Source organism: Syngnathus leptorhynchus, chromosome 15 (assembly GCF_054491065.1).
Source record: "Syngnathus leptorhynchus isolate UIUO chromosome 15, UIUO_Slep, whole genome shotgun sequence".
NCBI classification, from domain to species: Eukaryota; Metazoa; Chordata; class Actinopteri; order Syngnathiformes; family Syngnathidae; genus Syngnathus; species Syngnathus leptorhynchus.
The window spans coordinates 9,585,001-9,609,870 of record NC_141209.1 but is presented as its reverse complement, the minus strand read 5'-3'; the positions used below and the strand labels follow the sequence as shown (position 1 = coordinate 9,609,870).

The following is a 24,870-nucleotide window of genomic DNA, read 5'->3' as shown; positions in this document are numbered from 1 at the left end:
CAGAAACAGTTCAGCAAACCAGAATCCTGCACACATTCCACCAAAGACAGCCCCGCCAACTCTATTATTTATTTTACTTTATTGCAAACGAATGAATTTAAAATCAAGTCAAGCGAATAATTTCTTTTGATGTTTATTTTTATTGAAAATACTTTTAATAGTTAAAAAAACACTAAAGTTAAACAGTTATAAGTTTTTTGTATTAAACACTTTTTTGGTAAGAGGGTTTATTAAGAATTGCATTTCACGTATAAAATAAGCTTTCAAATCTTATTTAGTAAATGTTATATGAAGGAAAGTAGTACAGTACATTTCATTCTACTTAATGTTGGATTTGGTCCACAATTTGGGAAGCGCGCTATCCGCGCCTCACGGCAAAAGCCAGAGCCAATCATCTGTTATCCAATTTACTCACTGCGTGTTCGTTTTCTTTTTCAATTTTAGGAAAAGACTAAGACACCGAAACAAAATTAGACTTACACAGGTTGGTTGAGTTCAATCACAATTCTTGTTAAGAAAGCTCGGTTTTTAGGAAAGTACAATACAGCGCTGGGCCTTTCGTGCGACCATGCTCAAGAGCAGAAAGTCTCCATTCAGAAAAGGCAACGTTCAAGGTTCTTTGGTCATCTTATATTCAGTTGCACATGCCGGTGTGGGCCGAGTTTGATGGGTGATGAGTCTTTGGGGTGGGCCAAGTTCGCAGGAGAGTTTGATTCCATGGGAGTGGGTGCTGGTTCGTTGAGAGCTGGTTCCGTGGGGTTGGGTGCTGATTATGGGCGATTCGGTGTGTTTAACTTGGTGGTGCAGTTGTTTTCCTTCCCGTCTTTCGACCTTTGGCCGGGTTCTTGGCTGTCTTCCTCCTGGCGTTCTCCCGCTGGCACCTCTGCTAGTTTGAGCTCCAAGTGACCTTCCTGTAAACATTTTCCTCTATTCTTGCACATACACTGTCGCACCTCGTCCATTCATCATCCTTCGACTTTTGTCATTTTGTACAGACTTATGTGAAGTTTGGTGTGACATCATCAATTCGTTAATGTTCTTACTCACCACTTACCATGCATTTGTTTGTTTGTTCTTTTGACACTTCATGTATTCGCTAACTTAGTCACATTCTTAGTTTAATCATGCTTCCAACCATATCTTTTCATTGTTAGTCAAAATATTTTCCTTCTGTCCAGAACATTCAATAGTAATCCAAGGCTGGCGTCGAGCATTCGGCAAAATACAACGTCACATCAAGCATTAATCAAAACATAAGATATAACCAAGTACAGAACATTTTAAGACACCTTGAGCAGTGTCCGTGATTTAGAATAACATCAAGCATGCATTAAATAGTTCCTTAAGGGTCGTTATGCTATTCAGGGAGTATATCAACAAACATATGTTATTTCAAAGTGCACAGAAACACATATCAGATCATGAGGTTATAAAAACCTATGTCATTAACATATATAAAAATCTCTAGTTATGTCTTCTGTCAATCGTGCACTTATCTGATGTAAGTGATCGGCTCTCCGTTTAAAGTGTACAATTCTGTACTTTAGCCCCACTGTTGAAAAATGTAGAAATTAGAAGGGAAAAAACAAATTTTGATGATGATGATGATGTCAGGCGGGACATTTTGGGCTTCCGAATAGTTGATGGAGTGAGTTGTCTTATTTCGTTGCTCTCCATGCAATCTTTGTCTTGACGTGGCAGCGTCGCCATGTTGTTTTGCTTCGTTGTCAAGCTCACGCCCACATACGTGCGCACCGAGAGTCCCTCTCCTCATGCCCACTCGAGTGACCCCCGCACCGATCTGGCGTTCAAAGTGAACGCGTGAAAAGTGAAGTCGTGAATAGCGAGCGGGTTGCAGGAGCGAGCGGGACAAGCGGTGAGTGACGTTTTGTCTTGGGCTGCTTTTTGTTGCTCCGCTTGTCTTTTATTCTCAGCAGCGAGCCGTGCTAGCTAGCTAGATATCTGTTAGCTTGCCGGTGCAGCGGCTATCTCACATGTCAAGTCAGTCGAGGAACATTTTAAAGGCTCCGTTTCAGTCATAAGTGTATCTTGGGCTGTCGACGTCTCCATGTGAATGACTCACTGAGATGATCTAACTACGTCCGAGCTGTCAAAATGATCGTGAATGAAAGTGGGAGAATTATGTGACCCCGGCTACTTTTCAGTGTTTTTTCCACATTTGCCACTCTCATCCCTGGTTTCTGCTTCTCTGAATGAAAAGTGTGTGTCCGCGCACGAAAGAGACAAGTGCGTGACGATCACACTGTGGCGTTGCTAATAAAGTGACCGTCGCAGGCGGAGTCGGTCGGCTTTGCCATGGCGACCTTCCCCGAATACATTGCCCAGAACGAGGAGCGCGACGGTGTGCGCTTCAGCTGGAATGTGTGGCCATCCAGCCGACTGGAGGCTACGCGCATGGTGGTGCCCGTTGCCGCCCTCTTCACGCCCCTCAAGGAGCGACCTGACCTGCCCCCTATCCAGTATGAGCCCGTGCTCTGCAGCCGCGCCACGTGCCGCGCCGTGCTCAACCCACTCTGGTATGCGTGCACACACTCCGTCACACTCACACATGCACAGAAGCAGATGCGCACTTCAACAAAATTTCACCGCTTCAGATTTGAGTCAGAATTTTTTTTAAATGCTGACCCATGTTCATTCAGTGGTGCCACGTTTTGTCTTACAGCCAAGTGGACTACCGGGCCAAGCTGTGGGCGTGCAACTTCTGCTACCAGAGGAACCAGGTACCGCTTCCCCTTCCAGTTATCTCAGCCGCTCAGGTCCCACTTTCGACTCACCCACCGTCTTGATCGTCCTCTCGCCACTCCTCTTAGTTCCCTCCATCCTACTCGGGAATCTCGGAGGTGAACCAGCCGGCCGAACTGCTGCCTCAGTTCTCCACCATCGAGTATGTGGTCCAGGTAAGCTGCACTAGAACCCAACCGAGAGCTCTCTCTTGTTTTGTGGACATCAAAATACTTGAAAGATTAATTGAAAGACCAGTTGTGCAATCCAATGTCAAATAATAAAGAAATGGTTTCGAAATTATTAGTAACAAGCTCTGTGTTACGTTGTTGGCATCGCTCAGCGTGGCCCCCAGATGCCACTGGTCTTCCTGTATGTGGTGGACACGTGCATGGAGGAGGATGATCTGCAGGCACTGAAGGAGTCTCTGCAGATGTCCTTGTCTCTGCTGCCCCCCACGGCTCTGGTGGGTCTCATCACGTTCGGCCGCATCGTCCACGTACACGAGCTGGGCTGCGAGGGCATCTCCAAAAGTTATGTCTTCAAAGGCACCAAAGACCTCAGTGCCAAGCAGGTGCAGGTACGCAAACAGGCGGACTCTAACCAATCAAATGGTGCTGGTCGGTGATGCTCAGGGGCTAATGCTAATCATGGACGCTACTCAAATTCTCCTAATAGCTGGATGCCAATTGTGTTGCTAATGCTCCATGGGAGCTGTGCTAATGTGCTGTGCATTGTGGGCAATGCGCAGGAGATGCTGGGGCTGGCCAAACCGGCGGCCTCTTCCCAGGCACGAGGATCGCAAGCGCTCCAACAGCCGCAGTACAACAGGTGCGGTGCGTCGGCGCTGCGTGGCAACGCTGCGGACCAAACACTTAGGTGTGTGCTTGCTTCCAGGTTCCTGCAGCCTGTTCAGAAGGTGGATATGAACCTGACTGACCTGCTGGGGGAGCTGCAGCGCGACTCTTGGCCCGTGGTCCAGGGCAAGCGGCCCCTGCGCTCCCTCGGCGTGGCCATGTCCATTGCCGTCGGCCTGCTGGAGGTGAGCGGTCGCCATTTCAGCACGTTTCCAATCAGTGCAAAGGATCTTAGCACTTTGTTCTACTACTTTGTTAAGACAGGACAAGCTTAGGTTAATTTTTACAGGTTACATTCCAACATAATATGATCAACCTAATCTATTTACCCTAAAAGAAACAGTGTTGACTCCACTTTGACCAAAGTCCTGCTTTGCAGCCATTGTGTGGCATCTTCCTGTCAAGAAACAGTCTATTGAGTTGAGGAGCTTCATTTAGACAAAAGTGATTGTTGACATGTTGATGTCCGTTGTTGTACCAGTGCACTTTCCCCAACACGGGCGCACGCATCATGACCTTCATTGGGGGTCCAGCCACGCACGGTCCCGGCATGGTGGTGGGCGACGAGCTGAAGACCCCCATCAGGTCTTGGCACGACATCGAAAAGGGCAACGCCAAGTTCATGAAGAAGGCTGCCAAGGTGAGAACGCTGGCTTCTTAGTGTTGGCGTCCCGCACCGCCTGCTGACCTGCGGATTTGTACGCGGTAGCATTACGAGTCGCTGGCTAGCAGGGCGTCGACTAGCGGTCACGTGATGGACATCTACGCGTGTGCGCTCGACCAGACCGGGCTCCTGGAGATGAAGTGCTGTGCCAACAACACGGGGTACACACGTGTGCGCACATACACACTGGCCTCTTTTGAACCCTTCCCATTGTAAAACAGTCATTCTGTGTTGAATCTTCACATTGCAACTCCAAACCTACTGTGCGCGTGCGGGCACGTAGAGGCTACATGGTGATGGCGGACTCATTCAACACGTCGTTGTTCAAGCAAACATTTCAGAGAGTTTTCTCCAAAGACGTTCAAGGCGCCTTCAAGATGGCTTTTGCTGCCGCGCTGGAGGTCAAGGTATGGACCCCGGCCTCACCCCACCCCTTTTCCCGCCGCCACATTGGCCAAGCGACGAGCAGGAAGGAGCTTGCCGAATTGCTGTCAAGAGAAATGATCCTTTTCCCTTCAGACGTCCAGGGAGGTGAAAGTGTCCGGAGCCGTCGGACCCTGCGTGTCCCTCAACGCCAAAGGGCCCTGCGTCTCTGAAAACGTATGGTCGTGTTCCTTTGCTGCCCCCCACCCTCTTGCCTCTGCTGACCTTGACTTCATGTTTGCGGCAGGAGATCGGCTGCGGAGGAACGTGCCAATGGAAGATGTGTGGTTTAGACCCCAGCACCACACTAGCGCTCTACTTTGAGGTGGTCAATCAGGTAAAAACGTGACACACAACACACTTGGTCAGCAGAAACAAAACGCACAAACAAAAACCAATTGGAAATTTGTGTTGCACGTTATAGGACACATTGACGCTAGAAAAGAGATTTTATTTCTCGCACAAACTAGCATTTGACCAAGGTTGTGTACACTATTTCTTCCCATCGTTCAGTTGGATTTTTGTGTTTTGTGTGTGTGTGTGTGTTGCCAGCACAACGCCCCCATCCCTCAAGGTGGGCGTGGCGCTCTGCAGTTCGTCACGCAGTACCAGCACGCGTCGGGCCAGCGACGCATACGCGTGACCACCATCGCCAGGAAGTAAGTCGCGCACACACAAAATAAAATAAAAAAAATAGCACAGAGCCTGTTTCGGCCAGTGGGAGTTTGTATTGATCAACAACAAAAAAATTATCACTTTTCTTTGCAACCAAATATCGGCTCCAAATATCAGTGATCGATTGATATATATATTGGGCCTAAAAAAGACGAGTTCAAACGTCACGTGATGATGTGACTGAACGTGTGCGGCAGCTGGGCGGACGCTCAGACGCAGATCCAAAGCATCGCCGCGTCTTTCGATCAAGAGGCCGCAGCCATCTTGATGGCCCGGCTGGCTGTGTACCGCGCCGAGACGGAAGAGGGGCCCGACGTCCTCAGGTGGCTGGACAGACAACTCATCAGACTGGTCAGTGCTTGCCCACCCGTCACCACTCGCCTTTTGCTCTCAAGTTCATCGACATACTTATCGCAACAAATCAGTCCAAGTTGAATTCATTACATTTTTCATTTGCAAAATATCACTGGCCAGTGTTGCGCTTTCTCAAAGTGCGCTGATGGACTGAATTTGCAATTTTGTGTTGCTTTGATTCAAATTCACATTGTGCTACTCCTTTTGGCCACCCGTGGGCAGTAGAGTACTGAGAGAGAGAGATGCTCACCCGTTGTTTTCCCACCAGTGTCAAAAGTTTGGCGATTACCACAAAGACGATCCCAACTCTTTCAGGTTCTCTGAGACGTTCTCGCTGTACCCTCAGGTGAGACGCAAGGCGACGTGAGGCAGGCCCCCGCCTCGTCCTGACTGACGGCATGTGTGTACACTCCCTTTCAGTTCATGTTCCACCTGAGGCGCTCGCCCTTCCTGCAGGTGTTCAATAACAGTCCAGACGAGAGTTCGTACTACCGCCACCAGTTTAACCGGCAGGAGCTAACGCAGGCGCTCATCATGATCCAGCCCGTCCTCTATGCATACTCCTTCCAGGGACCGCCTGAGGTTGGTCTCGCATGCCCATTCGTTCAAGTCATTATTGTGCCCATGACGCCTCTAGTGAAGTTGGCGTGAAACTGGCCAGTACTTTGACAAGCTCAGGCCCACAATTTTTGTTCTCATTGGAACTGGGCCCATTTATTTTGGGTGTAAATCCACTGATGGCCACTAGATGGTGGCACACTAAATACAGTGGAGCCTCGGTTTTCGAACACAATCCCTTCGAGAAGTGAATCGTTCAAATTCCGATGTTTTCCCATGACAAATAATGGGAAAAAAATTAAATCCATTCCAAACAAAAAAAAACATCCTTTTTTCATTTGCGCATTTCTGTCCGATTGCGCGACCGTAGCGTGTCGCCGACCATGCAACTGCGCCGCGCTGGTTGCATTATTGTGACAGAGCGGCCGCTGAAATTTAGAAAATATTTTTAAAGTCCTGATGTACTTTGCAAAATTTAAGTGGATCTCAGTGCGCAGGAAGTTTAATTTTGTACGATCGCGCAACCGCAGCGCACCGCCGAAAACGTAACCGCAGCGTGTCACCGCCCACGCAATTGCACCGCACTGGTCACATTATTGTGACAGAGCCGTCGCTGAAATTTAGAAAATATTTTTAAAGTCCTGATGTACTTTCCAAAATTTAAGTGGACCTCAGTGCGCAAGGTGCTTAATTTTGTCAGATCGCGCAACTGCAGCGCACTGCTGAACGTGCAACCGTAGCGCACCGCTGAACGTGCAACCGTAGCGCGCCGCTGACCGCGCAACTGCACCGCGCTGGTCGCATTATTGTGACAGAGCGGTCGCTAAAATTTTGAAAATATTTTTAAAGTCCTAATGTACTTTCCAGAATTTAAGTGGACCTCAGTGCGCAGGGAGCTTAATTTGGAACGATCGCGCAACCGCCCGCAGCGCGCCGGGCGCTCACTGTCGCATTGCTTTAGGAGCGTCTTTGTGTTTTAGGATGGCTTTACTGCTCCCACTTGCTTCCTTTGGAGGCATGATTAGAGTTGATGCAATCCTCAGAGTAACGAGAATGGAGTAACGAACGGAGTCAGTTGGCATGCGGGTCCTCTCGGCTCATCTCGCGAGGTTCGACAACCGAATTTCGTCCGACATCCGAAGCAAAAAAATCTAGAATTTTTTGTTTGAATACCGAAATGTTCGAGAACCGGGACGTTCGAAAACCGAGGCGCCACTGTATATCAGAGCCTCTTAGGAAGTTTTTTTTTTTTCCCCCCCCCCATTCACACACACATTCACATCGTCACTCACACACACACACACCGTCATATGGGGAATCGAACTCGCGGTGTCGGCACACAAGACAAGCAGGTGGACCCCTACACCATCAGCGATTCGCCTCTCTTAGGAAGTTTAGAATGCCTCAACTGCAAATGATTCATGAGAACTTTGCAAAGGATTGACAAGTTATTGATGTGATTATGGGACACAGCCGGTGTTATTGGACAGCAGCAGCATTCTTCCAGATCGGATCCTACTCATGGACACATTCTTCCAAATCCTCATCTACCACGGAGAGGTACGCACACGCACAAATGCACACCTATGTAGCGTGTTTCCCAGCGTGACGTTTGGGTGCGCGTGTCAGACTGTGTCCCAGTGGAGGAAGGCGGGGTACCAGGAGATGGCCGGGTACGAGAACTTCCGGCATCTTCTTCAGGCGCCGGTGGACGACGCCCAAGAGCTGCTGCACTCGCGCTTCCCCATGCCGCGATACATTGACACAGAGCATGGCGGCAGCCAGGTGGGGACGCTGTCGCGCCTTGGACACTGACTCGTCTGCAGCGATAACTTGAATGTATCTCCTCCATATCAAGGCTCGCTTCCTGCTCTCCAAAGTCAACCCCTCGCAGACGCACAACAGCATGTACACTTGGGGACAGGTGAGCCATCAGGTGACGCATCGTCATTTGATCATTGATTGATTGACTCAATGAATTTGGGTTTTGCTGGCAGGAGTCGGGCGCGCCCATCCTCACAGATGACGTTAGCCTACAGGTCTTCATGGACCACCTGAAGAAGCTCGCCGTGTCCAGCGCCGCTTAACATGCTCACACACACACACTATTGTATTGCGTCTGCTGCCTGACTCAGCCATGAATAATGTGTGCGACATCTTATGGTTTGATTGCTGGATCATGTTCGGAACATTTGGACAGGCTTATTTTGTTTGTTGCTCTTTGTTCTAATAAACATTTTGGAACACACGACCTTCATGGGTCTTCGTGGATCTTGGTGAGATTTCAATGACATTTCTGCACACTCTTGGACTTTTGATATAGCTTTATGTATCTTAATGAGCTTGAGGTGCCTCCATGGAGCTTTATTGACCATTCATAGTCTCATTGTGGATGGACCTTGTCAAATCTTTTCCTCAATCTTTGTGGTCCACGTCAGAGGATGAATGACTATGTCAAACTTTCACAGATCTTTGTAGGGCCCTTATGGATCCAAATATGCTTGATGAATGTTTTTCAAGGCCATAATACCTCCTAAGGGAACTTTTACAGATTCTTCCATTGATCCTTAAAGCTTTATGACCTTCATGAACCTTTTTTCAAGTGCAAGGGGATACTTGCGATGACACGGGAAAACATGTTTGACAATTTGAAACCCACTAAAATCAAATCTGTGCTATTACTATGACAACATGCATAAGTGACCTTGGGCTTCCTGCCATTCTTTAAACACTTCCTGCGGAAAACAGGAAGCAACTGCGTTGCCATGACAACAATTGGATTCAAGACGTTTCAAGATTCAAGAAGTTCATTGGCCATGTTTGGGAATGCTAAATAAGGAATTTGACTCTAGTAGATTTCAGCCTCTGTTCAACATTTAGGTGACTAACAACATTCAGGTTATGTGTGAAAATTGACAATTGTTCTCAAACATCCCCTGATCTTAAACTCCCAGGACGGCAAGGAAAAACTCAAAACTCTCCTACTAGGTAGGAGGAAATGGGAAACCTTGAGAAGAGACCACAGATGGGAGGGTCCCTCTTCAAGGATGACCAGGCTGCAATGGATGCAGAGAGGACACATAGTCATATTGACAATTCAAAGATAAACCGTCGAGAGCAGGATGTTATTGCACAGCAATGACTCTGAGACTATGAGCTGTGTTTGTTCATCAGAACGACAGCCTGGGGGAAGAAGCTGTGTCTGTGTCTGCTGGTTTTGGCGTACAGCGCTCTGTAACGCTGTCTGGAGGGGAGTAGTTCTAACAGACTGTGACCTGGGTGAGAAGGCTCTGTAGAGATGTTACTTGCATGTTTCCTGGTCCTGGACAGGTACAAGTCTTGGATAGATGGGAGGTTGGTCCCAATTATCTTTTCTGCAGTCCTGATTGTCCGTTGCAGTCTATGCTTGTCTTGTTTGGTGGCCGATCCAAACCAGACAGTGATGGAGGTGCAGAGGATAGACTGGATGATGGCAGTATAGAAGGTCTTCAGCAGCTCCTGTGGCAAGTTGAACTTCCTGAGCTGTCTCAGAAAGTACAGCCTCTCCTGGGCCTTCTTCCGGGCAGAGTCTATGTGGCCGGTCCATTTCAGGTCCCGAGAGATTGTGGATCCCAGGAACTTGAAGGTGTCTGTGGAGGGAATAAGATTAGTGAGGATAGTGAGAGGTGGAAGTGGTGAAGGGTCTGGATGAGTAAGTAGATTGTCACACATGCGCACATGAGAACACGCACTTCCTGTTGGAGACTCGACTATTTCCTCGGAGTCATTAAAATCAATTAGATGAGAACAAGATGAGCTGCTTCCTTCCCGTCCCTGTAATTGTGTGTGTGTGTGTGTGTGTGTGTGTGTGTGTGTGTGTGCGGTGTGTTGTGTTGTGTTGTGGTAGCTGTATTTGGATGAGCATGTCGTCGTCTTGCATGAAGGAAGGCCCAATGAAAGCAGCCTTGACATGACCCCCGGTGGACTTAACGTCGCCCCCTGAAGAGAGAAAAAACTGTGGATTTGTCTGAGGCTGTTGACTGTATCAAGACACCGCACACTTCCTTTCCTGGCAGGAAGTTGGGGCAGGAGGAGGCAGGCGGAGGTCTGGGGGGTGGGGTGGGGGATGTTTGGCGCTGAGGGCAAGATCGCCACTCAGCACCATACAAGCCACTCTGGAACCACGCAAGAAAGAAAAAGAAGGTAATAATCTGTTCTCGTTTATCTAAAATAAAAACTACTTGAAACACGTCATTTGTTCCTAGGTCAAACTGTGTTGCAAAATTAAGTGCTGCTACATTTTTTTTCCTACTGAGACAAGCTCTCAAATGCGGTCAAATTTTAAATGACGAGACCTGATTAGTGCTTTGTGCTGATTAGCGTAGACGTGTGTGACATGCTAACGGTTTGGTTGGTATCCTGCGCTGACATGGACTTGACATACTCTGCTGACATAGTTAAGAAGTTGGCGAGTAATAAATTACAACATACATTAAGAATATGTGTGTGTCTGTGTCTGTGTGTGCGTGTGTGCGTGTGTGTGTGTGTGTGTGTGTGTGTGTGTGTGTGTGTGTGTGTGTGTGTAAGATTGTGTGAGACTGTGTAAGACTGTGAGACTGTGACACTCACTAGTGTATTATATTATCATTTTGAAAGATAACCGCTAACACTTTGTATGCCAACTAGATTTGAAATGTTATATTTTATAATATAAAATTAACAATATAGAATATACTATATTTGTGTTATTAACATTTAGAAAGAGAAGATGAAGTCATTGAAGCAATTCATACATAATTTATTTATCTATTTTATCCAACTTGTTTCTCCCTCCTCAGTCCGGTAGGAGGTGTCAGGCATGTTGCTTCCGCCCCGTTCCGTCTTTCTTCAGCTGTTGGTTTTCACCCTCAGCCTGATGTCGCTGTCCACCGCTCCCAAGTCCCGCCCTCGCTACTTGGTGCGTCACACTCCGCTGCCCTTTGAGCGAGCACAGGAAGCCTGTCACCCCCACGGTCTGGCCTCCTTCACTAAACCTCAGGAGCTGGCGCAAGTCCTGGCTCCGATTGCCAAGTCACTGACCGCCGGGTCCCACGCCTTGTGGGTGGGGCTGAAGAAGGCCAAGAACCAGTGTGTGGTCCCCTCGTTGCCCCTCAGAGGCTTCAAGTGGACCCACGGGGGCGAGGACTCGAGCGAGACCCGCTGGGCCCATGAGCCGGAACAGACCTGCACCTCAGTTCTGTGTGCGGCACTCGTCGCCCAGTTGGACGGGTCCGCAGTCAACAGCTGGGGGCTGGTACCATTCAGCTGCAAGACCAACAACCACTTCATATGCAACCTGGAGTCAGATGATGGAGGACTTGCAGGACCTGAACTTACGAGTCCTGAGCCTGCCACACTTCAACCTCCTGGAGCAGAAACAGCTGAACCAGAATCTGCAAGACCTGAACTTCCTGGACCCAAAGTAGAAGGACCAGAATTTCCTCGGCCCGAACTCTCTGAGCAAAAACCAGAAATACCAGTGCCACCGACACTTGTGCCTGTTGGACCAGAAAGGGTTGGACCTGAATCTGCTACTCCTGAACCATCTCAGCAAGAACCAGAGCAACCAAAACCTGAACCTACCGGACCGGAACTTGTTGGACCTGAATCTACTCGACCTGCACCTGCTGAACATGAACTAAAGGAACAAGAGAGAAGACGAGATGAGCCAGGCCTTGACACTGGTCCAGAATCAGAGTCTGGCCCGTGCCCCCGCCCCGTGGTAACCGGAGCTCGTTTCCTCAGTCTGGACCATGACAACAGTAGCAGGATTCAAGTGGACTGCTGGTCCAAAGTCCGTTTGGGTTTGCACTGCTGGGGCCGGGCCGGAGTGTGGCGTCTGCCGGGCGGCGCACCCGCCAACCTGAGCACCGTGTGCACCCCATGTGGGACTGGCTACCGCAAGGACACCATGGGGGATTGCGTGGATTTAGATGAGTGCTCGGGTGTGCACGGGTGCCACTATGAATGTATGAACACGGCAGGCTCCTTCTTGTGCGTATGCCCCAAGAACGAGACGGCGTGCGAACCCAGCGAGAGCGACGCCCCCGGGCCCTTCTCGGGGACACTGGTGCCGGCCCTGGTGGGGGCGGTGGTAGTGCTGCTGGTTCTGGTGCTCGTTGCATTGACCATTTGGTGCTGCCTCAGAAGACGGAGCCAGAAAAAGCAAGAGACGGAGCAAAGAGACAAGCTGGCCACATGAGTGTTGGTGACGTCGTATTTATGTAGCTGGGATGGAATCTTGACGAGTTGATGACGTCACTTTTGCGTTTTTTGTGACACATACATGCGGTTTCAAATACAGGAAGACGCACGCACGCGCAGACACACGCACACACAACACACACGCTGATTGCAATATTTATAAACAAATACCTTGTCAAATCAACATTCAAACTTGTAATTCCTATTAGTTATATACAATCATAATAATATTGAAACGTGTTCTATCAAAATATGGCCACAAAATATATTTGAAAATGTGTATGTACAAATAAAACTTTTTTTTTTTTATGATTTTGAGTATGATGCGTTGGTGTTGAAACAGAACGTTTAAAAACGTTGTCGTTTAAAAAAATGCTTATTTTTAGGGCTAAAAAAAAGCACAAATGCAACTTGATGATGATGACGACGATGATGATGGAATGGCACGTGGAGGAGGAAGAGGAGGTGGGCTGGACTTTGTTAGGGGGAGTTTCTCCTTTTCCCCCCCTTTTTTATGATTTTGAGTGATGCGTTGTTGAAACAGAACGTTTAAAAACGTTGTCGTTTAAAAAAATACTTATTTTTAAGGCTACAAAAAAAGCACAAATGCAACTTGATGATGATGACGACGATGATGATGATGGATTGGCACGTGGAGGAGGAAGAGGAGGTGGGCTGGACTTTGTTCAGGAGGAGTTTCTCCTTTTTTCCCCTCTTTTTTTTTCTTCTCGTCACCTCACTGACTTATGTGTGTGTGCGTGTGTGTGTGTCCTCCTGTCAGGACCAGAACTAGGACCGGCGCATCCTCATCTTCCTCACCATCGTCATCGCCACGCGTGTTGGGCCTTTGGCGTTGGAGATGCTGGGCTCGGTGAAGATGGAAGGTCAGGAGGCTCCGGACTGGACTTGCTTCTACAGCGACGAGGTAATGTGACCACAAGCCTTTTATTTTCCCGCCAATTCGCCCACACGCGCAAATCCATGCACGCACACTTGACGCGCACAATTACACTCAACTATACGCGCAAGCACCCGTTCATCACCAGCATGACAAAGTTTCCAACTCCACGCGCATTTGGAATTTTGTAGAAACGCCTAAAAATAATTTCTTGCTATTTGTTAAATTCAAACTGTTTTTTTGAAACTTTTGTTTTATTTTAATCAAATGCACTTTACACAGCGGCATGATGCAGCGCCAGTGGGAATAAGAGATAAGATCTCTTAATAAGAGAGGGAATAAAGCGTGAGAATTAAGAGGAAAATGTAAAAAATAAGAGGAAGAGTAAAAATGTCTCGAGGGGCGTGAACGCATTTAATTAAATGTGAAGTGAAAAGCGAGTGCAAAATGATCGCATTATTTAGGTTGATAACAATATAATAAACATCGGAAAAGGTCAAGTTATCCAACAGGAGCTGGCTCGTGAAAACATGCACGTGAAATGGTTTACTTTTTGTTGTTGTTGTTGCCTGTAAATTCACCGGACAATTTGGTATTTCGTGAAAATAAAAATAATTAAAATACCGAGGGGAAAATGAATGAAAATGATTGAACGTGTTTATAAACTTATACAAGACTAATGACGTCAATTTAGAATAAACCGTAACAAAAAATAAAAAGAGAAACACACACAAAGATATCAAATCCAACTAAAATGACGTTTTAACGTACAATCTTTTTCCTTTTTCCAATCTTTCTTTTCCTTTCTTCCATGCGTGACACAAAAGAAATTTCAGTTCTCGCAATCTCCACCAGAATATAAAGCAAAATAGTTGTATATTAATTGTCAATATTGATTACACCTCCATCAATCTTTGAAATAAATTTAATAAATAATAAATAATACATTTATCAAAAATGTTGCAGCTGATATCAACAAGTTTTTAAACTCTAAAGTTAAACGCCATTAAAGAATCATTCGCACGCAAACGTGCAGACACTCAAGCACGCACGAGGACGTGCACACACAATTGACAGCGCAAAAAAAGCCACATTTAGAAAATATAATAGTCTAGAAAAATAGTCGCGTGTAAAAAAAAAATGCAACCCATCCATCCATTTTCTTGATCGCTTGTCTTCACAAGGGTCGCGGGTGCGTAGCATGGAGCCATCCATCCATTTTCTGTACTGCTTTGTCCCCACGGCTGGAGCCTATCCCAGCGGTCATCGGGCAGTAGGCGGGGGACACCCTGAACCGGTTGCCAGCCAATCGCAGGGCACACAGAGACAAACAACCATTTGCACTCGCACTCACACCGAGGGACAATTTGGAGTGCTCAATCGGCCTACCAAGCATGTTTTTGGGATGTGGGAGGAAACCAGAGTGCCCGGAGAAAACCCACGCGGGGAGAACATGCAAACTCCACACAGGGAGGGCCAGAGGTGGAATCGAACCCACACCCTCTTAACTGTGAGGCGGACGTGCTACCCAGTGCTCCACCGAGGCGCCTGGAGCCACTCATCCATTTTTTATTTAAGCAAAGTTGACACTGTTCAAACATCTCATTCGATTTTTTTTCCATAAAACAAAAAAATCAACCGTTGGAAATCACACAGAAAATGAAGCGTTAAAAACGCACCAAAAAAAAAGTCTTGAATTACTCAACAACGCAAGTTCAAAACTTACACACAGAATTAACTGTACCAAAAATAGTGTGAAACATTCATTGCAGCCAATAATTCTCTCTCTCTCTCTCTCTCTCTCTCTCTCTCTCTCTCTCTCTCTCTCTCTCTCTCTCTCTCTCTCTCTCTCTCTCTCTCTCTCTCTCTCTCTCTCTCTCTCTTTGCTTTCACACTCACACACACCACACTCACTCACTCACGCACACTACACACACACAACCACGCTCACACAACACACAAATAAACACACTAGCACAATACAAATAAACACACTCGCACAACATACTAACATACACACACACATACACACGCAAAACATACATACACACACACACACACACACACACACACACACACACACACACACACACACACACACAACACACCCAAGAACACACACACACACACACACACACTCACACAACATACAAAAAATACACACGAAATGAGACGAAAAGGGTTGAAAAGGGAGAACCTCAGCATTAAATTTGACACTGAGCTTTTGCGCTCAGTGTCAAATTTAATGCTGATTGACAATGAGTTGAAACCTTCAGCTGAGCTTGAAACTGTAACAATCTTTGGAATCCCAAAACCGAGATTTAAACCCATCCCTTAGTCTTAATTTGAAACCTTACTTTGAAAGCCCACGCAGGCCTGTCTTGAAATCTTTTGTCGTTTGTCTCACATGAACAATAAAGTCACTTTCCTGTTCACTTGTAATGGAGTCCATTTTGTTGAGCAGTGCCAACTTTTCCAGCGTCTCATGTGAGCGGAAGTCACATCGCGGCCGACTTGTGCCTCTTCTCTCTTGTGCAGGTATACTCCCCAATGGCGGCGGGTTTGGGAATGAGCTCTGTGTCCGGCTACATGTCGGCCACCGGCGGGGCGGCGTCGGCCTCCTTCAACATGGCGTACGGAGGGCCCAGCATCAGCCCTGCCCCCGTGTCCGGAATGGGTGTGTCCTGCCTGGGCAACGGCGGCATGGGCGGAGCCATGAGCCCGTGCGGCAGTGGTGTGGGTCAAGCGGCGGCGGCGGCAGCGCAGCATCACCACCACGCATACGGTGGCGTCAGTCCCGGGGCCCAGTACGGGGGCGGTGGTGGAGGCGGCCTGAACCTCAACCGTGGGCGCGATGCCAAGCCACTGCGGCGCAGCTACCCGCATGCGAAGCCACCATACTCATACATCTCGCTCATCACCATGGCTATCCAGCAGGCGCCCGGCAAAATGCTCACCCTCAGCGAGATCTACCAGTGGATCATGGAGCTGTTCCCCTTCTACCGCAACAACCAGCAGCGCTGGCAGAACTCCATCCGACACTCGCTATCCTTCAACGACTGCTTTGTCAAAGTGTCCCGCTCGCCCGACAAACCCGGCAAAGGGTCCTACTGGACGCTGCACCCAGACTCCGGGAACATGTTTGAGAACGGCTGCTACCTGCGCCGCCAGAAGCGCTTCAAATGCGACAGGAAGAACTTGGTGGAGGGCAGGAAGGAGCGCCGTGGCGGCACCGGCAGCGACTCGCCCTGCATCAATGTCCTCAAACCTCCGGGCCTTGCGTCCAGTCGCCGCTCCCCGCCCAGCCCCGAGGGCACCAAGCTGCCAGGCCCCCAGCTGCTGTCCTCCCTTTCCCTGCCCCCGCCGCATGGCTTGGAGCTGAAGGGTGATGCCCATTACTCCTTCAACCACCCCTTCTCCATCAACAACCTCATGTCGTCCTCCGAGCAGCACAAACTGGACCTGAGGGCCTACGAGGCCCTGCAGTACTCGTCCTACGGCGCCAGTCGGGGCGGCGAGCCACTGGAGGTTCCCTACTACCAGGGGGTCGCCTGTCCCAGAGGGCTGCTCAACACCTCGTAGGGAGCCCCAAAATATGTGGGGTGACTTCAAACTGCCAACTTGAAAGGGCTGCGAGCCGGGGAACGCCCTTCCTGCCTTTTTCCCACCTTTTTGATGCATTACCCGCCTGTTGTCTTTTTCCAGCCTAATCTAACGTAACGTAACCTAACCTAACCTAAGCCCTAACCTGATCCCTAACGCGACACCACGGGCTGAGATGGACACCCTCAAAACCCTGGTTCCCGGCGGCCCGGTCCAGTTCAACGGCTACTTGACGCGCTGCCCTTGGATATCATCTGCTTTCTTCCCAGCCCTCCCACGTGTAAATCTAAAGGGCAATGCCCACTCCACCTTCAATTGCGCTCTCTGCAATTTCACTTCACTCCTTGTGTGGCGGTGGCCAAGAGGTAAGGGAAAAGCCGGAGAAATATGGACAAAGAAACCGGACAGAAGTGGTGGCGATGCAGGAGATGGCGGGAAAAACATAAACCAATAAATAGACGGGCAACTTTTGGGAGAAAAGTCGAGGTGAAAGGTTATCTACGCCACCGTGAGCCATATGGAAGGTGCTGGCAAACATCTGCAAGGGTCAAAGGTCAGTCTGTCTGACGTTCATGAAAAATTGGCAAGGTCAAAGTTGAAGAGAAACGGTGACCTTAGCCTGCCACGATTTGATGATGAGATGAAGATTGTTACGTTTGCATGATGCTGACAAAAATCGGGAGGCGAGTTGGAAAATAATAGCAGGGTGCTTTGCTCTTTTGTGCATGTTTTAACTTATTCCTTTCAAAATAAAACAGCAATGCTTGGACTGCTTGATTTGTGATCTCATCAATGTGAAACCAACCAAGTTGACTACAATAAAAATGGACCTAAAAAGCTAAAAGTTTTATTTGAGCTATTTAAGCTTGAATAGCTTAGTCACAGCTGCTCATAGATGACTTCATCTTGAGTGTCAACTGAGACCCTCACCCAAACAAACAGAGGTGGGCAATTCGCAACATTATGCCAGTCTGTCATCTCTTCATATTAAAAATGAATCATGGAGTCATTCATGCCATCACTATCGGTGGTGTTAGTGAAATACAAAAATACAAACACTCCAAAAGATTCTCCGCACCTTGTAAAAAAGATTTCTTTCAAAGAAGTCTCCATTTTGATCCTGAAATGGAATACATTGCAAAATAACAATTATACAAGTTGTGTGGAACCATTTGAAATCTTTTAGGGTTCTTTGCAACAACAGAATAGAATAGAATAGAATAGAATAGAATGCCTTTATTGCCCGTGTACAACAGGTATACAAAACAGGAAACTACTTTGATAAGTGATCCAACATTAAAGACATGGACACGTACATACATACGAGAACAATATTCAATTCTATAACATATAAGGATTTCACTTTGAATATAGTAATTGAATTAATCAAACAATCACAAAAGGAAAAAATAAGGAACAGTTAGTTTCTACTTCAAAATAGAATTCCGATTTCATTGATTTTCATTAATAATTTGTTAAAATGAATACTAAGAGAAGATATCAGGAAGAGGATTAGGGCCAGTGAAGAAAAAAAAAAAACGAGGGGTGACAGGATTCTGACTTTTTTTTCTCAGTATAGTCAGAATTCTGAGATAAAAAGTCAGAATCCCTTCGTTTTATTTTTTCTTCACTGGCCTAATCCTCTTCCGTACACGAGAGACAAAAGAACCTGACTAATAATGATTTGTTTCGTATTTTGTTGACATGACAGGGACAGTATAAATGAATGATTACTTCTGTAGTTGTACCAGAATTAGGGGACTATTTTTCATTTGTCGTCCCCGAGGCAAGATGTGTGAAGTGTCTAGAATCTACAAGTGTGGACTAATAAATGTGAGGGGGGGGGCCCAAAAGTGAGCATATGGTCCGGGCGGGGAGGCAGCCCCACCAGCACGCTTTCAGAAAAGGCCGCGGCGTGCACCTTCTGGACCAAAACTTTGAAGGACCTGCCGAGGGCCAAGGGGGGGGCTTTTGATGGGGATCCGAATTAATGATGTGCAATAAAACGACAATGGCGCCTTTGAGAAGCGGCCGCAAAAGAGCAAAGAGCCTCTTTCACAATTAAGAGCCACCGCATCGTTTCACAATAAAAGAGGCCCACTTGTGCGCGGCGGTGTGACTTGTTAGCATTAGCATTAGGGTTAGCATGAACCTCCCTCCAGCAACACATTTGGAAAACCTTCATTTGGAAGGCTAAGCCAAAGTGACGCGCTAATTTGAAAGCCCAAAAGTCAGTTTGACGCTGTAAACCCGACTTGACAGCTTCATTTTCACCAGCACCCCTCCAGATCAGAAAGCCCGAGCCATGTTTGAAAGCCCAACTCAGAACGCTCATCTATGTTTCAAAGCCTTATTTGAAGTGCAACAAATCCTAATATTTTGGACCCTAACACGACCTTTTTAAAAAATAAAAGACCTCGACTACATTTGTAGCTTATTTGAAAATCATTGAAGCCCTAACCCTGTCTCGAATGAAGCCCTATTTGAAACGGTAACTTTATCATTCCAGCTCAATCCTTTTTGAAAACGCTCAGCTCGGTCTGAAACCAATTTTGAATCCTTCATGTCTCGTAAGCAAATCTTCACCCCATTTGGATGCCTTACCCAGGCTTGAAGCCGTACTCTTGTTTAACGCGTGCAGGCGTGCGCAGGTGGCGTCACAAGTAGGAGTGAAGAAAGGCGCTCTTTGTTGTCAACGAGTAGATTAGGGATTACCAGCGCGGGACACCCAAGTGGAGTGCGAGACGGCCGACATCTCCGTGGAGACCACACAATTGGGGTTGGCCCCCGTAAGGTGGGGGAGGCTGGAGTGCAACTCTCCCCCAAAAAGAATAAAACTATTATTTGCATTTTCAATGGCATTTTATTGAGACAAGACGCACTGAAGAACAATCTCACCGTTGGTCGTCACGGCGACAAAGGATGTCGTGGCCCAATCCAAATGATTAAACAACAGGGCGCAGGCTTCCCGTGCCAACTTTTTTCCTCAAAACTTCCACCAGACGCTCCAATCTGAAAAACAAGTTTCAATCGTATTACATTGTGCCTGCCAATCATGATTGTTTTTCATGATCAAGGGGTTATTGACGACAATGCTTGAGATTTCCTTGGTTTTAAATTCCAAAGGCCAATTGTGGTCTTGGTCGTGTGATGCCAAGATAGTAGCGATGCATGTCGTGATGTGAAAAAGTTGGAAAAAGTTGTTATAAGGAGAAGATTCCATCAGTCGGCCAACGACCCCCCCTCTGAGCAAACACACTCTATTCGGCGAGTCGGCTCCTTTCATGGTGGCCCCGCCCCCCCGCTGGCAGCCAAATTAGAGCAGAAAGCCTCGGGTTGGAGCCCGGACGACTTAATCTGTTTTCATCACCATCTCATCCCTTCATCTTCAGCCTGATGAGACAGGAAGTCACGTTATGCCCATGTCGCCGTCGCTGCAGATTACTTTGCCTCTGACTGAGAATAACAAAGATGTCACATGCGCCACTGATGATGTCATGGTGAATCTCAACGTCGTTGTGATGTCAAAGTGAATGTTTGTGTCATATTGCAGTGGAAATCGTCCATGTGAGTCACGCGGACGTGTAGGATGTCAAAACAATTTTGTTGTTGGAAGTGGCTCTATCAATAAAGTTTACCTGCAGACTCTCTCGCTGGCGTCACGCTCTGCCTCCTGGGAGCGTAGAAGCTCCGCCTCCACATTATGCTTGTCCTCGGTGAGCTGCTGTAGCTGAGCCAGAAGAGACGGAGCCTGGAAGTGGCCATCATCATCATCGGGGGGCGGAGCCTTTGCGAGTTGCTCGAACCTAAAAGGCGGCAAGCCAATCTGCGTTACGGCGCCCTCTACAGGCTGACATTTTCCGCCTGACGACGGACTCACCTGTGATTGGCTTGTAGCAACTTTAACTCTGCCTCCAGGCGCCTCCTATCGTCCAAGGCCGCGTCTCGCTCCCACTGAAGTTTAATCAGTTCTTCCTGATTGGACGAAAGCCAAAGCAACCATGAGCCTTCACTCGCACCACTCCATTTGTTGACTTGAATTTTGCTGACCTCAGCGAAGTCGTTAAACACCGACACTTGGCAAATAACACGACCTTGCTTAGCAAAAGTTGATCTGGATTCCGAGACGGCGTCATTAAGACGCTCATTACATATGCGTGCAATCACAGCGTTTGACTTTTGACATCCGCAGCATTCCACTTCACACACACGCGGCTTGCTAATGAAGCGGCATGAATGAAACACTTGTTGTGTCCACTGTGTGCGCGAGCCTCCTATTTCCTCAAAGTAGTGACTTGTTTCCGAGGCGGAGGGTTGCCAGTTTGAAGCGGCCGTGTCACTTGGGACAAGGAGTGAAGTCTCCCAAGCTAATGACGTTCCCCCCACCCGTCATGAAGAGGAAGGAAACGGAGGGTCAGTGTGTGTCTTCTCCAGCAGAGTCAGACGAGCGTCTTCAAACGACGAAGTGCTCATTAATCAGCCCAATATGCAAATGAAGTGGTGGGCACGCCAGTGAGCCGACCTTTTATCCTGTCGACTGAAGGTCATGTCTCGGCCGTTAGGCAAAGGAAAAAGAAACCGCGGCGACCCGACGCCACTTTAATGTGACTGACAATCGACATTGCGCAACAAATGACTTCAAGAAGAGAAAAATGTCAAACAATCGACAATTCAATTATTATTTATATAATCGACCTGACTTAAGAAATTACCAGACCCAAAGGGACCAGCGACAAGCCCCCAGACGACATCCTTAATGTACTCGGAAGAATAACTTTTGGAAGTATGCAACGATTTTGAAGAAGCGATGAGCTCAAAGACGGAGTTGAACAAAAGGCTTTAGTGTAGCAAAAGGCGACGGCGACTTTCATCTGTTGGCCGGCTACTCATCGAACATCAGCTGTCAAATTAAAAACGTCTCCAGGCACTAATCCCCCCCCCCCCATTAAGCGCTACATTAATAACAACACGCCACATAAAACAGATGGAAGACTGCAAGCTGTTTTGTGTCTTGTGTGTGCGTACCTTGCTCGGCCTCTGCTCTCGGTCCCGCAAGACTTCCTGCTGCAGCCGTCGACACTGCGGACCAGTCAAAGAGTGACGTTGACATCTGAGCGAGCATCTGAGTTTTGACAAGAAAACACGAGTTCCCCGTTGTGGGATTCCTCAAGGTTGCGTGCTCTGAGATCGAACCATTGAATCAAACAAGCAAGCTAAACAATCAATGTTGACAAATGAATTCAATGAGAAATACAACCCCTGAAACAATTGAGCTCGACCAAAAGACTGCTACGATTTTATACATTTGTGAAATACAGTTCAGTCGGTTGTATTCAACTTTTAATTTTTTATTTTGCCACGGTGTTTACGTTCAAGCCGCGCCTGACGTTAGCGATGCTAATTGGTAATGAAGCTTTTTGCTGAACATGTTTCAATGTTTGTCTTCATGCTGGAACGTGGAGAGCAAAGTATCTTTCAAGGTAGTGTTGAAAGTTGGACGGACTTCAAAAAAATAAAAAACAAGCGGGTCATTGTGGAGGCGGGGAATGGAACCGGCAACCTGGCGGCAGCTGCACACATTTAATAAGCTTGTAATGACCTGATATTAGCTCAATAAAGGCTTGGGGGTGGGGGGGGGCACAGCACCCCCTTGGCTGCCCCCCCGCCCCCTTTTCTAATATTTCCCACAAGTCCTGGTAGCGGCGTCCGATAATCCCTGAGAGATGAGGAGAGGGAACGAGGGACGGCGAGCAGCAGGGGGGAGGAGAGGAATCCTCCAGCATGGAGTGCTCGCTCTCTTCTCCTCCGCCGGGGATTACGCTTGCTTTGAAACATATTTCAGGCGGTGGGCGGGGCAGCATTAAGGTGTTACTGTGGAGGGTGGTGTTAACGCCGAGGGGCGGGGTGTTAATAGATGGTGCGCTGCCGACATCAGCGGGACTTAACGGGAGCGGAATGGCGGCGGGTTAATGGTGGCGGCGGCGGAGAAGGAGGCGGGCACCAATGTGGACCAACATGGCGCTCTACGTCACGCGGAAACGTCTTGGCGCTTCCAGAAATATTGGAGAAACAAATTGAGATTGACGAAAACGAATGGTGTCGCTAAATCCCAAATTAAAGGCACATTAACGAAATACAATAAAGCTGAAAAGTTTTTAAAAAAGTAAGACGATTGAGCAGTCACCGATATCGCGAGCGCTTTTGAAAAGGACATCGGCCAAGGAGTCGTGAGCAAGACGGATGTTTCCCTCAAAATGTCAAGAAAGGAACGGCGCTTTCTAATTCTCAAAATTTTTCATTTCGACTACGATTGTAGAAGAGTCTCAAGAAGGCTCGAATCTCGAAACTGTCGTCAATGACAACACTGTCACTGACAAACACTGACTTGTCAAGTCCAAACAACGGTACTGGCGACTGATGAGCCTTTGTTTGCTCGCACCTTTCAGGTAAAAGGCTCGGAAGAAAGGCTTTGGTTGTTTTGAGTCATCCGGGCCGACAACAGTCAACACGACGTCGCGGTGCTGTATGCAAATATTGGGCGAGGCGCGGCACCGTCCCGATGACAAACACGGGAGACAAACAAAAGATGTGAGGCAGACCTTGGTGAGTGAGCCGTCTCGTTGCTCCATGACAGCCTTCATCTCCTGCGCGGCCATGTGGCGCCGGCGCTGCGCGACCAGCCGGACGTGCTCCACTAGGGCCCGACCCAAGCGGGCCACTTCCTGCGCCGAGGCTGCCTGACAAACGCGGCCCAGGAGCTCCTCCGCTTCCTGCAAGTGGACGACAAGCATGGCTCGCATCGGCACCTTCCAGATGAAGCAAAATAAGGAAAAAGAAGGCGACGACATTACCAAGTCACTGTCACCGAGGGCCTGGCCGTCACTAGCCTCGGACCTACACAAACACAAGGGCAAAGGGACGGGATGGCGGTTACGTGGAAATCGGTTCATCTCTTGGAACTTCTTGCAAGACTACAAAGAATCAAATCAATAGGGCTAACGGCACAAATCAAACCACGGTTTCGACAACTGAGAGGAGTCACAAATCGCACATGTTGGAATGGGCTGCTTCTGGTAGGTCCTTGGTAGTTTTTGGTTGTTGTCGGATATTGTCAATAGCTCTCAGTCCAACGTCTTAGCTTTCGGCTTGCTTTCTACATTTTTATTTTCCTCCCACAGGTTTGCATACGTCTGCCCGGGTTCTCGCAAGTTTCTCGTCGGACCTCGAGGGCATTTTTGCTACTCGTACGTTTTCGGCGGTTGGGCCGGCGAAAGATTGTGATCCGCCGTCCCCCTCGAGGGAAGTTCTTCATTGAGCCCGCCGCTGTTTTGCTGTAATAAACTGTAATAAGATGGCCGACGCGATGCCGCTCTGCGGGGAACAGCAGGTAATGAAAGACCAGCCGCCTCCAATAAAGCTCCTCTAACACCGCGCTTACAGCTCGGCAGCTCGCCTCGCGCTGCACACATGCACGCGTTGGCACGCGCTCAGCTGCCGCCATTACTCGGATCAAGAGTGCGAACAACAATTAAGTCTTCATCTTGGAAAAAGTTGTTGTGCGTCAAATTGCTGACAAACAATTTGACAGAAACATTTTTCACAGCCGTCACACAAAAACTAGCATGTAACAGATACTGTACACACACGGAGATGCACGCACACGCACGCACACACATAGCCCTGACAGATGGAACATGATCGTCCATATTCGCTCCCTCATAAAAGGATTGCGGCCGCCATATCAATCACCCCTCATCCTGGGCTGGAGGGAATTTTGTGCGCGCTTGTGTGTCAGAGGTGTGTGCGAGGGGGGTGGGGTGGGGTTTAATCTCTAATTAGGTTTGCGTGTCTATTTGGCAGCTCCTCGGCTGACG

At 48.1% G+C, this 24,870-nt stretch overlaps 4 protein-coding genes across 8 annotated transcripts in view; 3 read left to right on the top strand and 1 right to left on the bottom strand.

The window, feature by feature from the left end:
- The first annotated feature begins 1,688 nt into the window (after positions 1-1,688).
- sec23a (Sec23 homolog A, coat complex II component) lies at positions 1,689-8,516 on the top strand. 2 transcript variants are annotated; one of them, XM_085932532.1, is made up of 20 exons: positions 1,692-1,876; positions 2,296-2,537; positions 2,684-2,741; positions 2,832-2,918; positions 3,086-3,322; positions 3,494-3,573; positions 3,640-3,784; positions 4,081-4,239; positions 4,309-4,424; positions 4,547-4,670; positions 4,783-4,863; positions 4,934-5,023; positions 5,239-5,345; positions 5,559-5,712; positions 5,984-6,061; positions 6,136-6,297; positions 7,747-7,833; positions 7,903-8,058; positions 8,132-8,197; positions 8,271-8,516. In XM_085932532.1, exons 2-20 carry the CDS (start codon positions 2,317-2,319, stop codon positions 8,358-8,360), a joined length of 2,298 nt encoding a protein of 765 aa, XP_085788658.1. In that variant the 5' UTR covers positions 1,692-1,876; positions 2,296-2,316; the 3' UTR covers positions 8,361-8,516. The 2 variants fall into 2 exon arrangements, with proteins under 2 accessions (XP_085788657.1, XP_085788658.1); XM_085932531.1 differs by having other exon boundaries at positions 1,689-1,876; positions 3,494-3,784.
- Positions 8,517-10,399: 1,883 nt separating this feature from the next.
- Positions 10,400-12,807, top strand: clec14a (C-type lectin domain containing 14A). The gene is made up of 2 exons (XM_085932242.1): positions 10,400-10,455; positions 11,091-12,807. Exon 2 carries the CDS (start codon positions 11,111-11,113, stop codon positions 12,491-12,493), a length of 1,383 nt encoding a protein of 460 aa, XP_085788368.1. The 5' UTR covers positions 10,400-10,455; positions 11,091-11,110; the 3' UTR covers positions 12,494-12,807.
- A 222-nt stretch (positions 12,808-13,029) lies between these two features.
- foxa1 (forkhead box A1) lies at positions 13,030-17,688 on the top strand. 2 transcript variants are annotated; one of them, XM_085932050.1, is made up of 3 exons: positions 13,030-13,165; positions 13,277-13,420; positions 15,932-17,688. In XM_085932050.1, the coding sequence occupies exons 2-3, from the start codon at positions 13,355-13,357 to the stop codon at positions 16,973-16,975; spliced, it is 1,110 nt and encodes a 369-aa protein (XP_085788176.1). In that variant the 5' UTR covers positions 13,030-13,165; positions 13,277-13,354; the 3' UTR covers positions 16,976-17,688. The 2 variants fall into 2 exon arrangements, with proteins under 2 accessions (XP_085788176.1, XP_085788177.1); XM_085932051.1 differs by lacking the exon at positions 13,030-13,165 and having other exon boundaries at positions 13,182-13,420.
- A 546-nt stretch (positions 17,689-18,234) lies between these two features.
- The window catches only part of mipol1 (mirror-image polydactyly 1), a 13,740-nt gene continuing 7,104 nt past the window's right edge, over positions 18,235-24,870 (bottom strand). For all 3 annotated transcript variants that reach the window (XM_085931414.1, XM_085931417.1, XM_085931416.1), the window contains exons 8-13: positions 23,848-23,890; positions 23,596-23,766; positions 22,022-22,075; positions 20,877-20,971; positions 20,635-20,802; positions 18,235-20,008 (exon numbers count right to left, since the gene is read on the bottom strand). In XM_085931414.1, coding sequence (XP_085787540.1) covers positions 19,942-20,008; positions 20,635-20,802; positions 20,877-20,971; positions 22,022-22,075; positions 23,596-23,766; positions 23,848-23,890 — 598 coding nt within the window. In that variant the 3' untranslated portion in view covers positions 18,235-19,941. The remainder of the gene's footprint in view (positions 20,009-20,634; positions 20,803-20,876; positions 20,972-22,021; positions 22,076-23,595; positions 23,767-23,847; positions 23,891-24,870) is intronic.